Below are 16,064 nucleotides of genomic sequence, written 5' to 3'. Positions count from 1 at the left end.
ACAACCCCACTATTTGTATAGGTTGGGGGAAGAGTGAAACACAATCTAGGAATTCCACAGGAGAGCTGATCAAAAGATCCGGGAGAATTCTGATGCACTCTCAAGGCTCACCTTGAATCATACAAGGCATTAAATTTTAATCAAAAATGTTTGTGTATCCAATATATTCCAAATGTTTATTTTCGAGAGAGAGCATGAGCCAGAAAGAAAGGGACGGAGTGGGGGATAGGGGATGCAAAGCAGGCTCCAAGTTGACAGCAGTGACCCTGACGTGGGGCTCAAACTCACAAACTGTAAGATCAGGACCTGAGCTGAAGTCGGACGCTAAACTGACTGAGCCACCCAGGCACCCCCTGTATCCGATATTAAGGGGCACGCTGAATTAAAATATGGTCTCAAAAGAATGCTTAAACATGGTGAGTACAGGAGAGGAAACAAATGTGTAAACTGCACGCAGGAAGTATCTGGAGCCCAGCGTACTAAATTTTCCACCGCAGAGTGCAGTTAACAACGCCTTTGAGTTCTGAATCCGTCTTTGAAAGCGAATATTAACAGACTGAAAAGCAAAATAAATGCAGATTTGGGAAAAGGTACACTAAACTGACTGAAATGGTTTAAGGTGAAAATGGTTCAAAAGAAGTCGGTAAAAAGCCTGGAAAGAATAAAAATAAAAAGCAAGCACAGCCCACGTGGTCTCTCAAAATAAACAAACAATAAAAAAAAAAAGTAATTCTTCTTTATTCAGCATGGGTGGGTGGAATTTAGCTGAGCTACCCCTTTGGATTCCAAAGCGTGAAAAGGGTAACAGAATCCAGATGATGGTCACGAAACATTTGCAAATAGGACCTATAAAAAAAAAAAGAATGTGGATCATCTGGTTTAAAGATTAAGAATCTAAAGTCAAATCAAGATCCTCAAAATACATTCAACAAATACTTATGGGATATATTTTATACAGTCTTCCATCTGTGTTTACATTAAAACGAGTGGTTTCAGTTTCTCTGGGCACATTTAGAGAAGGCTTGAGTGTGGACGTGGGACAAGCGGAAAGAGCACTGGAGCAGGAGTCAGGGGCCATGCTCTCCCGGCACCCAGCACACCTTCAGCTCTAGGTGGAATAAACAGGACACACCCTTGATGCTGAGTTATGGTTTTCACATTTAAAAAAGACAAAAAGGGGAGCCTGGGTGGCTCAGTCGGTTAAGCATCCAACTTCAGCTCAAGCCATGATCTCACGGTTCGTGGGTTCAAGCCCCACATCGGGCTCTGTGCCGACAGCTCGGACCCTGGAGCCTGCTTCGGATTCTGTGTCTCCCTCTCTCTGCTCCTCCCCCTACCCTCAAAAACAAACTTGAAAATTTTTTTAAATGAAAACGTTCTCTCCTGCTACATGGCCCATCCCCAAGGTTCTTCCAAACCACAGAAGATTCTTTTAACAGGAGGACTGATTAAATATGACAAATTTAAAGGGGGAAATTGCACACACGCATGTGCGCGCACACACACAGTCTTTGGAAGCTCTATGGTCAAAACCATACTCAACGTCACTATAAAGATTTCCTGGTCAGTTCTGTATTCCAAACAAGAAATAAAAGATCCATACTCACTGTTCCTTCATTTCTACATAGTCTTCTTCATCATGCTTTGCCAGGTCAGTTTCACTAGCGTCCTCAGTGTCTGAAGTAAAACCAAGGAAGAAAAGCTTGTTAAAATCACAGTTCATGAAGTTGGCATCACCTGACACAGTAACACTTAAACTTCTATAAAATGGATGCAGACCTGCAAGAAACCATCAGTGGAAAATATTAGTTACTTCAGGAAAGAAAATACCATTTCCGACGTATACATGGCCGGATTTACGCAAAGAGCTGCCTTTATGCGAAGCGCAACCAGAGAACAGGGTGCATCGGATGTTGGCAGTCACGGTCAAGTCTGCTACTTCTGCAGAAGCCACACTGGCAGGCCAGGAAAAGGAGATGTGTCAGATGGGAAAACTACAGGCAGCCAGGCCTTGCTCAGTACTCCAACCTAGTAAGTACACGCTCTTCTGGTCTATGCCTGGTGTGAGCCCTGTAACGCATTTCACATCACATATACAAAAGAGAACACAAACCAACGAACCCTAAGAACTGAACTATTTTCAAAGTCACAGCTAAAGGGAAAAGAAAGGAGACAAGATAAACAACAGAAACTGCTTCAGAACACATTAAACACTGTTCTTAGAATAAGTAAATAGTGAACTGTCTCATTTCAACAGTCCTATTTGAGGGGGGAAATCAATTCTGGCTTCACTGCTCCCCCTTGTGGGCCTTAACAGCAGTTACAAGTGATTCACATTCAAAATCTCCCCTTAAGGCCCTTCTTCAAATGTAGTTTAAACCAAATGCAGTTAGTTGCTTCAACTTTATTACCTGCACATGTCGCTGCCTTTTTTTAAGGCCGCTGCCCATCCAACTCTCCACAAAGCATTCTCCACTCTTTCAGTCAAGAGACCTTCACGGAATTCCTGTCATATGCCAGCCACTGTAGTTGGCACGTGGCACAGTGAGATGAATAAAACACATTCCTCATTCCAGACAGCTGGTTCAACCTTTTGCTCCACAGCCCTGTTTGGTGCCAGAATATTCCACCCATACGACAGTCTCTTTTTTCTCCCCTGGTCCTTTTTCTTTTGTTCCCCTTTCTCCTCCAGGACGTCCTTCCTCAATTCCCTCCAAAACAGTCTTCCTGACACTTACCGAAGTGCAAAGCCCCGTTTGAAAAGCAAGGCTCTGAGAAGCAGTAATGATAATGCAAAAGAGCGTGGAACTGAAAACACAACGCCACCTGGGCACCATCAAGCAAATCCCCACTTACACCTGTGCCTGCGTCCCCAGTGATGAAAACACCCACCGAGTACCAGGCCAAGTACTTTCTGCACAGATCTCCTTTAATCCTCACACCTACAATAGGAAGCCCCGTTACAGCTGGAGAAACTGAGGCGGAAAGCTTAAGTCAGTCCTCTAAGGTTACAAAGCTGGGTTCCGTGAGCCAAATTTACACCTAAGATCCGGCGGATTCCAGGTCCCGTTCTTTTAAGCAAACTGGACTCTCAACCTGCACTGCGCGACCCAAAGGAGGGCTGGCTAAAGCATTTCCCCGAGGGTGGAGCGTCGGAGGGAGCAACTTGGGAACCTGGAAGCCCAACTGGGCTTTGCTGTGGTCTCTCGGGAACTAAAATGCGGAGGGCAGCTCAAGGTACCCCACGGAAGTCCTCCTCATTCCCACCAGTAAAGACTTGAGGCTCACCAGAGGCGGTCGGAAGGAGAGGAGCAGAGTCTTAAATGGACCTCCAGCTCTGACACCAGCTCCCCAAGTCCCCCGGTCCCATAACTGTCAGGGTACGATGTCTCCACCACGGCCTCTACCCCAGCGCAGGTGGGGGGAACTTCCTCCCGGCGGCCCCTTCACCTCCCCCAGTCCCGGAGGTCGCCCCGCCCCTCTCCCGTGCACCCCCACCCACCCCCGCAGCGGTCCCACGCCCGCCGCGGGCTGCTGAGCCAGCGGGAGGACGCACCTTCGTCGGACTCTCGGCCCCGGCAGCTGCGCTCGTCGTCCTCGGCGCTCTCCAGCTCTTCGTCTTCCTCCGGGTAGTACTCCGGGGCCGGCGGCGCTCCAGCCGGGGCCGGAGCCGGAGCCAACAGCCCCGCGGCACTCATGTCGCCACTGGCCGCTGCTGAGCGTGTCACCCGGGGACCGCAGCCGCGCGCCCTGCCGACTCGACGCCCGCCTACCGGCCCCCGAGGGAGCCGCCAACTCGAAGAGCGGCAGCCGCGGCGACCCCTTCCCCGTCTCCGCCAAGCTCCGCCCCGCGCGCCCGCGCTCGGCAACGGGGACCTCGCGCCGGCGGTGACTTCCGGGTCGCAAGCTGTCCGAGAACCGCCTGACTCCATCATCCTTGAGGGGGTGGACGGGCTGCCCCCTTCGCCTTAACCTCAGCCCTTTCATCGCCGTCCTAAAATCCTCACTGGGTAGTGGGGAGGGGCGGAGACAAGTTCTCTAGAATTAGGCAAATCCTTGGACAGGCCTGGCCGCAGCCAGGACCCCGAAGCTGGAAGGCGCTCTGTTTCCAGAAGTAGCCGCCAGGCGGCGCAAGGAGCCAGACCTAAAGCGAGGGTCCTCTGCGACCTGAGAGACAGAAGGGTTGAAACCTCCTGTCAGGTGGAGGTGGTCTCTTTAGTTGAAACAGGTTAACGACGTGAACCATCCCATTTATAGGTCGAGAAACGTTGACATCTAGAATTTTCGTGATCATCCGCCCCCCCGCCCCCCGCCCCGAGCCTAGCTCCTCCCCTAATTGGAGCTTTATTAAAAGAGAACTAAAAGACAAGGATGCTGATATTCCATCCTGGGGTCAGTAAAATGGTGTTTTCCCAGTCTGTAGGAGTCCTTTCTGTTTGTGTAGGCATGCTCAATAAGGTATTCTCCGATTTTACAGATGAGGAAAGAACGTTTGCCTAAAAAGTGGCAGCGTCCAGTCTGCCTTGTTTACACGAGCACACCCAAGCACGGTATGTCTGTACATTACTGCTGCCTCAATTTCTTAGAGTATTAATTTTTTAAAAGGTTCTTTTCCCCGTCCAATGACTTGCTAACCAATTCTCAACTGAGCAAGTGGAACATTTGCCTGCAGGAAGTTAATTAGGCTAACGTAAGGAACATGATGTGTGGAAACTTAGAAAACAAAGACAGCTGAATACCTGCTTGAATTAATTGGTGTGATTCCTTCTGAGTAGGAGATACTGTGTTATAAGCTTTGCTTGATGAACAAATTTAGGATGTCCTTTGTCTAGTTGTGGGTAGCAGGAAAATGGTTAAAGAAGCTGGCCCAGAGGATGTTTACTTGTACAAAGTAACCCTGCCCCTTATGTTACACCCAAGTCTCCAAAGAATAAGTAACTTACAAGTAGGTTGAACGCAGATGTAAAACCCAGGATGGAATCCCATATCCTGATTCTCAGCTCCCTTGTGACCAAATTCATCTCTGAATGGGACCCTAAAGAGTGTCCTCAAAGTGAAAAAAATGTATTCTCATCCTATTTATTTTGACATTTCTTATTTCCTACCTTAATGAAAATGTTAGCTCTGTTGTAGATTTTTCCTCCCAAGAAAACTCCAGAATTTCTAAAATAGAATGTTGCAGTGTCTTTCCATGACTTCAGAGATCTTCTGAAGCTCCTTCTAAATAAAAGTCATTCTCAGGGCTCACTATATATCCGCCATCTATATTTAAACTAGGTTTTTAGAACTGTCTCTTGTCCAAAGGATGAAGTCATAGTCTATTTTTATTTTAGATCACATCTAAATTATTTGTAATCAACTATATTGAGCAACTTAGGTTTCCATCAGTAGCAATAATCATAGACCAGAAAAAGCACCAACATTTTAGAAATTAGAGTTCACTGATATAATGAATCAAAAAAAAAGAAAAAAGAGATTTGACTTCATTGCTAATTGGTTTCAAGACACTGGAATATTTATCTTGCTTATGTTTTCTATCTTGATTGCAAATAACATCTGCTAATGGTCATGCATTTCTTTTTTTATACGGATAGACACAACTGAACACTGGTAGTGAAATCTTACTCCATTTTTTCAATCCATTTTGCCAACTGTAGAATTGGTAGGATGAGCTCTTAACTAACATATACTCTTTGAGAAGGAAAAGTTCTCGTGACTTTAGTCTTACCTAACCTTTATAAGTTAAATAATTTTGGACAGTTTCTCTAGGCCTGAAAAATCAAGTTCCCTCAGAACCACCATGCATTTTTGGCATTTCCAAAATGCCAGTCACACTGATCAGGAGGCACCTACTTCAGAATTCATCTTAAACGGAGTCTTGCCAGCCTCCTTTCCACAGGCCCTCTCTGTACATCCCAGCATCCCAATTTAAAGGGGAGCATTGTAATTGGAATGGAGTATGATTTTAAAACACTAGGGAAAATCTGTACAGTGTTCAGAACACAAATTTTGTCAGGAGTGAAAGTCAAAAAAGAGTTATGTTGGCGAGTTTCCTGAGAACAAAGTCCTGTATACATCTGACAACGCTTAGGATCAAATTGTTCCTGAAATGAAACAATTTCTTCACAAAATGCTGAATTGTCAAAGTCCATACACTTTGGGGTTTATGAGTTAAGGTAGCGGTTTTCAGTTAGCTGTATCGATTTAATCAACATATCCAGCTTCAAAAAATATAAAGAACGGCTCTAAGTAGCACGATGCACTTTTACCCCCAGCAGGTGAAAGGAGTCTGATTACCACAGGTTGCACTTTGACCATTAGTTCACACGGAATCATTAAAACATGTGGCCCTGAAAACGAATATGCTGACTAAGCTTGCTGAAGCCTACCGCGCAGTTCCTGTTCCCACAGTCAAAACGATTATCAAAACCCACAAACTGATTATTTCTAAAGTTTTGTCCTTGTACCTCCCAAAATGGGCCCCATCAGTATTGAATGCTTACTTGCTCACAGTATACATCCAGTATAAAGATTTTTTTTTTTTCCCAACAGCTTTAAACTGACGTCTGTCGAACGCAACATAAGGGCAACTCCCTTGCCAAGGATATGAAAACAATTTAAATCCAGGAACTATTTACAAGTCCTGGGTGAATAAATGTTAATATTAACCAATGGCAGAATTTCTTAGGAAGCTGAGCAATAATGGAAGAAAGAGGACCTCCTCAAAGGCTCTTCCCTGGTGGTTCCTAGGAATCCCAGGGGTCCTTGGCCTCTGGGAGACTCCCAAGAAAAGCAAAGGCGCCGAGGAGTGCCATGAACTTTGACCCCAGCCAGCACAAACAAGGTTGACCGCACCCCAGGCGGGCCAGCAGGGTAACTGAAGTTGCGAGGTCTTCCGCGTCTGAGGAAACCCCGCCCCGCTCCGCCCCGCCCACCGCCAGCTCCGCCAATCCTCAGGCGCCATCGACGGCTCGGCTACCCAGGCACCTCCAATCAAGTACCTATATCCGGCCCGGGGCTTGGGCCCCGCGGTCAGGGGAGGTCAGTAGAGAGCCTATCGGAGCCAAGCTGGGGGCGTGGTCGGGGGCAGGGGGCGGGCGGACTGAGACCGCGGGGCGGAGCGCGCTCTGCGCAGTCGGGTGCGATTGGCCACCCCTGGCAGGAGCCGCACCTCGGACAGCAGCAGCGGCAGCCGCGGGAGGGTCCGTGTGGCGCCCGGCGGCGACGGCGGCGGGGTCCTGCGTGACAAGAGTGGGACCAGACACCGAGACCGCGGGCGGAGGTCCGCGCGGCCGTACCCGGCACTGAGCGGCGCCACCCGGGGATCCTCCGCGGGACGAGCGGCAGAAGAGCGACTCGGGAACAAGTGTGCGAGAGGAAGCGGCGGTGGCGACGCCGGGCCCGGGAGTGGTGACAGCAGGTCTGAGGTGAGAGCACCGGGGCGCGGGACGGTGACAGAGTGAGCCGAGGTGAGGGGACCCTGGGCGGAGTGAGGTCGGGAGGACTCGAGCGAGGAGAGTTCGGGAGCGGGTTTGTCGGGACTGGGGAGAGGGGACTCGGAGAGGAGCGCGCAGCGCGGGTCTCAGCGGGGACCCCGAGAGGGCTTGGGACAGCGGGTCCAGTGGAGGGGGGGTCCCCCAGAGGGCTTGGGACCTCGGGTGTGAAGGGAGGGGACTCTGAGAGGGGCCGGGACAGCGGGTCTCAGGGGAACCCCGAGACTGCTTGGGACAGCGGGTCCGGTGGGGGGGGTTCCCTAGAGGGCTTGGGGCAGCGGGTCTGATGGGAGGGACCCCCCGAGAGGGACCGGGACAGGGGGCCTGGGGTGGGGGTGTCTCCGAGACGGCTTGCAAAAGCAGGTTTGATGGAAGGGACCCCCTAGAGGGGCCGGGACAGAGGGTCTGGGGGGGGGGGGAGGAGGGGCTCCCGAGAGGGCTTGCAAAAGCAGGTCTGACGGGAGGGACCCCCCGAGAGGGGCCGGGACAGGGGGCCTGGGGGGGGGTGTCTCCGAGACGGCTTGCAAAAGCGGGTTTGATGGAAGGGACCCCCTAGAGGGGCCGGGACAGAGGGTCTGGGGGGGGGGGGAGGAGGGGCTCCCGAGAGGGCTTGCAAAAGCAGGTCTGACGGGAGGGACCCCCCGAGAGGGGCCGGGACAGGGGGCCTGGGGGGGGGGTGTCTCCGAGAGGGCTTAGGGCAGCGGGTCTGATGGGAGGGACCCCCGAGAGGGGCTGGGACAGGGGGCCTGGGGGGGGGCGTCTCCGAGAGGGCTTGCAAAAGCAGGTTTGATGGAAGGGACCCCCTAGAGGGTTCGGGACAGAGGGTCTCGGGGGAACCCCGAGACTGCTTGGGACAGCGGGTCCGGTGGGGGGGGTCCCCGAGAGGGCTTGGGGCAGCGGGTCTGATGGGAGGGACCCCCGAGAGGAGCCGGGACAGAGGGCGGGGGGGGGGGGGGTGTCTCCGAGAGGGCTTGCAAAAGCAGGTTTGATGGAAGGGACCCCGTAGAGGGGCCGGGACGGAGGGTCTCGGGGTGGGGGGGGGGGGGGAGGAGGGGCTCCCGAGAGGGCTTGCAAAAGCAGGTCTGACGGGAGGGACCCCGTCAGACAGCGGGTGTGAGGAGGACCCGGAGACGGGCTTCGGAGCGCGCGAGTGGACGTGGGAGAGGGGAGCGAGCCTGGGTCGGGGTCGCCGCGCTGAGTCAGGGACTGCGGGCAGCGCAGAGCGAGGGGACGCGTGCCACCCGCGGGGTCTGCAGTCAGCCGACCTCCTCGAGGGTGGTGTGTGAGACGTGGGACAGCCCGAGCCCTAGTGAGTCCGTGGAGCAGGGATTATGTAATGACACCTCTCCCAAGTAGAACGCAAGGGCCGGAGGGTCTGGCAGAAGCGCACAGATGTTGGCGAGAGCCAGAGGCCGCCTGCCCGACCTCTCGTTGGCCCCTTGGCTCCCCATTTGTTTCTCCGAGCTTGGCGTGGATGCCTCGAAAGCGAGGGGCTCCCTGACCTCGGTAACCTTAAAACCAGGACGTGAAAAGTTGGAGAGGGCTTCTCCAACTCACTACCAACCAGTTGAAAGGGAAAGGGATCCTTTTGGAGCCCCGTGTGGGATGGTGATGGTGATAGACCCTGCATGTCTCATTTTAGCTCAAGGAGCGAGGAAACGTTTTTAGGTTTAGCAGCACTTTGGTATCACTGTTTACAATGCAGGTTCAAAGGAACCAGACACTAAGTTTGTTTAACTTTGCTGTGCTGGAGGCAGTGGGAAGGTCAAACTAAATTTTGAAACGAGGTATTGGAGTCGCTAAGCTAACGGCACTTTGCAATGAGATTTCTCATCCAGAAAAAGCCACCAAGACTGAGCTTCAGGCACAGTTCCAGGACTAGCTAAGGAGAGAGATAAGCCTATTTAAACCAGAAACTGCCCTGGTAGGAGGCAAGGGCGTACCTATTAAAATGCTGAAACCAATAGCCGAGAGCCAGAGGGGGTGGAAATTGGGGGGCAGCCTCCCACTTTGACGATGTGAAAGTTAAACTAATGACCAGGCTAGTCGTTCACGATACTTAGGCTATGTTAATACTGCCCTGACTACCTTTCACGTGTTCCCTTGAACGCACACGACTTGTTACAGTTGTACCCAGTAGTTCGGCATTTGAAATTTTTAATCCTTTTCTCTGGGTGTTGTTCCTCCTCACCCCTTCTCTTTGCGACTGATTTCTGTTTTTACAGGAGCAGACTTAGAAACGGGATGGTTTGGGGGAAATAATGGGGAATGTCATTATCATCTCACGGTTAGATCTTTTCTTTGTTTCTGGTTTAGAATATGTCTTATTAGAAGCTTTCAGGGGCACCTGGGTGGCTCAGCCGGTTAAGCGTCAGACTTCAGCTCAGCTCATGTTCTCGTCCATCCCGAGTTCGACCCCGCGTCAGGCTCTGTGCTGACAGCTCAGAGCCTGGAGCCTGTTTCAGATTTTTGTCTGTCTGTCTGTCTGTCTGTCTCTCTCTCTCTCTCTCTCTCTCTCTCTGTCTGCCTGCCCGTCCCCCACTCGCGCTCATGCGTGTGCTCACGCCCACGCGTTCTCTCTCTCTCAAAAATAAATAAACACTAAAAAAAATTTTTTTTTAAAAGGAAGCTTTTGCTGTGTGTAATAATTGCCTGTTTCAACGGAGGGGGAAGACCTTATTTCCCCAAGACATAATGGAGAAGGCTTACATAGAACTGCCTATTTAAATCCAAGCCAGAAATTACTGAGGTCACTGTCTGTCATCAGGGTGATAGTAAATAGAGGACCTAAGGTGTGTTAAGTAGGATTATTTCATGTTAAATTTATTTCTCCAGAACCCTCAGCCAAATTCAAGTAAAAAATAAAGTTCATTAAGGCGAGAGGTTATTTACAAGGGGCAATGTCTTCATTATGTAGCGCACATAACTTATGACATGGTCTGTGGAAGGACTGGGAATCTCAGTACCAATAATTCTACAAAGTAATAGAAATGTCTGCGCAGATAAGCTCTTTGATCATACTTGTTAGCTCATTTCTGACTGGTACAAATGGTAGCCTCTTAAGACAAAACATTTAATTCCTTAGAAGAAAGTGTTCTGATACTCCCCTGAGTGATGACCAAAGCAGTCATTTCAGCCACATAACATTATGGTGCTGATCCAGAAACCACGAAGAGAGATTCATTGTAACAGAGTTTTTAGTGATAGAAAGGGCCTATAGTGACTTTTTATTCCTTGGGGTGATGAGTGGGTGGGTAGGAATTCTGTGGGAATTTATTTTCATTAATTTCACAAAATAAAACTACACTACGAGAAACTATAAATATGTGAAGTCATTACACCTATGTTCATTTATACTGTTTCTTTTCAATTAGGGGCACCTGGGTGGCTCGGTCAGTTGAGCATCTGACTCTTGATTTTGACTCAGGTCATGATCCCAGGGTCGTGGGATCCACGCTGAGTGTGGATCCTGCTTAAGAGTCTCTCCCTCTGTCTCCCCCTGCCCATCTCTGTCTCTCTCCCCAGCTCACGCGCTCTCGCTTTCTCTGAGATAAAAAGAAATAAATAAAAATTAAAAATACACGTGTACTGAAAAGAAGAAATTAAGAAGGAGCCTTCCACTTCCATATGAATTGTGGTTATAGCAACCACATAATTCACGTCCTTGTTGGTCTGCAGTTCTCGAACTGTTCTTGCTCTTTGTTTGGCAGGATTCAAGGACTACCCACTAAGTACAATACCCACTTTACACTTTTCTTTACCACTTGAGAGTACACAGTCAAACCATTGTCATCTCAGAGTCTGCCTTGATATCTAATTTGTTTTCATGTTTAAGCCAACCTGAAAAATTCTCATTGCTTGCCGGTGTTCATATTCGTTGGTTTCAGTAGCACAGGAGAACGAAAACTATTGATACTTTTATTTTAGAGTCTCAGTTAAAAGCCTCTTTCCTTCATAATCTTTTCCTCTAGTCTTTGTTTCTTCCCTCCCTGCAAAAAGAAAACATATTGACAGAAAGTTTCTCTCTAAAAGTTTTTTTTGTGACTCCCCTAGAGGAAGACTTCTTTTCAGTCTTCAATGAGATTCAATGAGCTCATCTTCCATGATCCCGTCAACCAGAGAGGACAGTTTTGAATTAGTATTTTTGAGTTGTGAGATACTGTGCAGTTGCATTTGAGCTTAGGGAGTTTAGGTTGTGATTATTTAGCTTTATCATCCATTTAATTGGTTGCTTTGTTATTTATGAGAATATATTAAAAATTTGTTACCGTTTAGTAAACTCAGACTGAGAAAAAAAAAAAAGTGGTATCTATCAGTCTAGCTATCGTTAAAGATATATTGAGTTTATGGCCCAAAATGTGATCTAACTCCTTTCTAAGCTATAGGCATCGAATTAAAAGCAACAACTATTTAGAATTTTTAGGATAACCAACAGGGATTACATTGATAAATTATCATTCCAGCTTTATGTTAAATTTACCTAAAATTTTTTTTAATGTTAATTATTTTAGAGAGAGAGAGAGAGAGACAGAGACAGAGCGTGAGTGGGGGAGGGCAGAGAGAGAGGGAGACACAGAATCTGAAGCAGGCTCCAGGCTCCAAGCAGCCAACACAGAGCCCGACATGAGGCTCGAACTCATGAACTGAGCGATCACAACGTTAGCCGAAGTTGGATGCTCAACTGACTGAGCCACCAGGCGCCCCTTACCTAAACATTTTATAAATCAACCTAACGTGGTTTTTTTTCCATCTGACCTGAGATTTGATAAAGACATCGAATCTCAATTATTTCTATCTTACAAGAGAATGATGTAGGGTCCCGTTTCTTGATTTGTTAACACAGATCAGCCTCCTGTCCATTGTCAGCTATTCCACACAGACACATTTTTCATCCCCAGAGCGAGTGAGAAAGAGAATATGCCTTGGAATGGACATTTTATTCCTAGGAAAACCTGTTCCCATTAAACAAAGAGGTGTGGCCCAGGTAGCATTAGGTACTAATACCGAGAATTGACATGCTGGGGTCTAGTCTTTGGGACCCTTTCCACTTCACCTGTAGCCTCAGTGAAATAATGGATAGCAAATTCAACCACACGATGTACATTTTGTTACATTTAATATTATAGTGAATTATCAAAGTGCCCACTGGAAGATTTCAGTTTTATTTCCATCCACTATTTCTGATGGACAATGGGATAAACCTTTATTTCCAGATCAAAGTAAGAGTCTGGGCACTATGCATTTATTTTCATATGTTTTAGCTTCTAATGACACTGGCTTGTCCACAACAATCAAGGATCAGGACAATTCAAATAGATTTTGTTTACCCGTTACAATAGATGGCACTAACCAAGGCAGAATGCTTTCTTAAATAAACTAATAATCTAAGTAGTTTGGCAGTAGACACACAAAATAGAATCGTAGTTCATGGCCAATTTTCCATTCTGTTGTGAACATTCACCTTTACTTTTTGAAGGGTGTGTGTGTAAATACTCAAATATTTGCAAAAACCACATATAGTTTTCATTTATTTTATTTTTTTAAACATAACCTATTGTCAAATTGGGTTATATCCAACACCCAGTGCTCATCCCAACAAGTGCCCTCCTCAATGCCCATCACCCACTTTCCCTCCCCCCCACCATCCACCTTCAGTTTGTTCTCTGTATTTAAGAGTCTCTTGTGAAAAACCACATGTAGTTTTTAAATGATCTAGGTCAAGAATTAATAGCACAGATACAAAATTACAATATTATGCTTCCTGTACCTTTATGTTTCTGTTGTCTCTCGTGTAAAAGTTCTCTTCTGTCATTGCATACCAGTTCCTTGTTGACACCTGCTTGTCGTTTACCAGCCAGTGAGCACTTCAAGGCAGTGAACTGCTAGGTCGTACTCATCCTTGCATTTCCCCATTCCAAGTTTAGTACCAGGCACAAAGTATGAAGGATGCTCTATAAATGTGAATTGAATGAGTGAATGAATTAATGATGAGCAAATTAGTAGATTATGTTTATGTTCACACTTTGTTTCTTACACACCGAAAGAGACAGGGATTCAGTTGGAACACGTGAGTGAACGTTAGCATTATCTATCTCTCGTATAAGAAACAGCATGATACATTGGAAGGAGAAAGGGTCTCACGCTCAGGCAGACCTAGGCATCTACTTTGGCTTTGTCACTATGCCAGCTGGTTTACCCTGGGTAAGTTACTTAAGTCTTAAAGCTCTCAATTCTCTCATCTGTCAAATAAGAATACATACTTCACAGTCTTCTTATGAGGAATAAATGAAGAAGTTTATGTAAAGCGCCAAGCACACTGACAAGCACATGAAAGTGTTTAATAAATGGTAGCTGCCTGTTCATTTAATCACTCGAAACAATTTTTTTGTTGTTTTTGCTCTACTCCCAGCATCTAATCAGTTGCTAAATCTGATGGCTCCTGACTCCAAAAAGAATAATTAATAGATTCTCATGTAGGGAAATTGAGACAGGGTAAATGACTTCCCATGGTCAGACAGACAGTGCAGACTTGACCCCCATGACCTAGATCTGATTTTTCAACTCACTACACTTTCCACTTCATACCTCTCAGTGTTCCAAGAAGGAACTAACGAGGTCCTTAATAAGGTGCTAGGGAAGGACTGCTGTGACAGTCTTCCAGTCTCCTTTTCATCCTTCTTATACACACTGTGGCTCTCTCACTCTCCCTAAAGCACAGCTCTGATTTTGTCATTCACATGTTCAAAACCTTTAGTAATTCTCCATGGCCAGATTTCTCAAACTGTCTTTCAGTTTCTATTGCTCCATAATCCATGTGTGTGTGTGTGCGTGTGTGTGCGTGCGCGCGCACAGGCACGAGAGCATGTGTATCCTATGCCCCCACCAGACCAGCCTACTTACTAACTGAGCACTTACTGACTTGACATCTTCAGGTCTTTTGTTGCTGACCTTTCTCTTCCCTAGAATGCCTTCTGCTTTTCCTTTTTCAGACCTACCTCTCAGGCCATCTTCCGTGAGGCCTTTTCTGATCATCCTCCTTGCTACTCTTTCCTGTAAATTCCTTAAGTACTTTGTGTATTTTCTTATTACATTAATATTCTCTCTGATTTTATATGATAGGGTTCATACTTATCTTTTCTAGGTGTCCATCTTTTTAATCTTAAAAGGACAGTGTCTTACACATCTAACCAAGTATCTTGCAACTAGTATCTGCTCAATAAATATTTGTTGAATTGTATTAAATTTAAATACTTAGTTTAGGTTCAAAAGTAATATTTAAATATAATTATTGCTGCCGGTGAAGATAACAGAAATAATTCCTTTTTTAAATGTTTGTCTTGAGAGAGAAAGACAGAGAGCAAGAAGGGGTAGAGAGAAAGGGAGACAGAGATCCCAAGCAGGCTCCACACTGTCAGCACAGAGCCTGACAGAGGGCTCGAATTCACAAACTTTGAGATCATGACATGAGCCAAAATCAATTGTTGGACACTTAACCGACTGAGCCACCCAGGCGCCCCAGAAATAATTCTTAAGTGAAGAATTCACTTCTGACCCTGGCACTTGGTAAAGTCAATGCCAGTGCTAGCAAGTATTTGGAAACTTGTATGTTCATATGCAGCTTGATAATATTCCCTAAAGTGACCTTTGACTCTGAGTATATAGGATTTGTTACTTTTGTTTCCTGATGATGTTTTCATCTATAAGGAATGAGTTCTAACTTCCTGTCTTTGGAAGTTTGTTTTCCTTTTTCTGGGTATTAGCAACAAATAAAATAAGATTCCCTTTCATTTGCAACAGAAGGCGGTTGGAGGTTGTTCAACTTGAGTCGGAGGTAGAGTCTGGGAGAGATCTAATACTCTGCTCTTCCAGAGCAAACTTCCTTTGCGATATAATTTGCAACTGTGAGCAAATACTTATTGTTATGTCTACCTTCCATATTGTATTCTTCTCCACAGTGCTTACTACCTTCTGGCATACCAAGTATTTTGTTTATCTTATCTTTCTACCCTACAATGTAGACTATGAAAGCAGAGATTTTGATTTTATTCATTGCCGTATCCCTGCCTGTAGAAGAGTGCCTACCATGTAGTAGGTGCTCAATAGATATTTGTTCAATGACTAAGTAGATCAGTTTGTCTTTGGGAATTCCTCCAATTCGTTGGCTAAAATTTAGAAGGTTTTGTTATTTTAAATATAGGAAGTAAAATCCTGAGGAAGTGTAAGGCATAGCTTGGAAGAGTAGAGTTTACCTGTATGTTTTACTGTCTCTGGGTTTTACATTTGTCTTTGAGCAGACATGATTTTAATATATTTGTGTTTTATTGAACGCAAACAAAAGCCATTCCTACCACGACACTGTATGATTGTGTCTCAGTCTGGCTAAAATCTAAGAAAACTGTTTATTGTAACAAAATCTAATGGAAGCTTGCTGGCATACCTCTTAAGTGTCAGAGGGTAATAAGACCAAAATTATAATAAAATTCATTACAGGGGCATTAGCTCATTAAAAGCACTTCATTTGTGTTTGTTTGTTTGTCTTAGGTGCTAATTTTAACCTTGAAAATTGGTCAG

At 46.6% G+C, this 16,064-nt stretch overlaps 2 protein-coding genes across 7 annotated transcripts in view; one reads left to right on the top strand and one right to left on the bottom strand.

Annotated features, from left to right (window-relative positions):
• The window catches only part of SUDS3 (SDS3 homolog, SIN3A corepressor complex component), a 109,139-nt gene extending 105,275 nt beyond the window's left edge, over positions 1 to 3,864 (bottom strand). For 2 of the 5 annotated variants that reach the window (XM_042909877.1, XM_042909876.1), the window contains exons 1-3: positions 3,557 to 3,863; positions 1,608 to 1,677; positions 775 to 846 (exon numbers count right to left, since the gene is read on the bottom strand). In XM_042909877.1, the coding sequence (XP_042765811.1) occupies positions 775 to 846; positions 1,608 to 1,677; positions 3,557 to 3,698 (284 nt within the window). In that variant the 5' untranslated portion in view covers positions 3,699 to 3,863. Of the gene's footprint in view, positions 1 to 774; positions 847 to 1,607; positions 1,678 to 3,556 lie in introns of all 5 variants that reach the window. The other 3 variants (XM_042909875.1, XM_042909878.1, XM_042909879.1) reach the window with 3 other exon arrangements.
• A 3,297-nt stretch (positions 3,865 to 7,161) lies between these two features.
• The window catches only part of TAOK3 (TAO kinase 3), a 179,613-nt gene continuing 170,710 nt past the window's right edge, over positions 7,162 to 16,064 (top strand). For both annotated transcript variants that reach the window (XM_042910247.1, XM_042910243.1), the window contains exon 1: positions 7,162 to 7,427. The gene's annotated coding sequence lies outside the window, so the exon portion shown is untranslated. The remainder of the gene's footprint in view (positions 7,428 to 16,064) is intronic.

Source organism: Panthera leo, chromosome D3 (assembly GCF_018350215.1).
Source record: "Panthera leo isolate Ple1 chromosome D3, P.leo_Ple1_pat1.1, whole genome shotgun sequence".
NCBI classification, from domain to species: domain Eukaryota; kingdom Metazoa; phylum Chordata; class Mammalia; order Carnivora; family Felidae; genus Panthera; species Panthera leo.
This window is presented reverse-complemented; position numbering and strand designations above follow the sequence as displayed.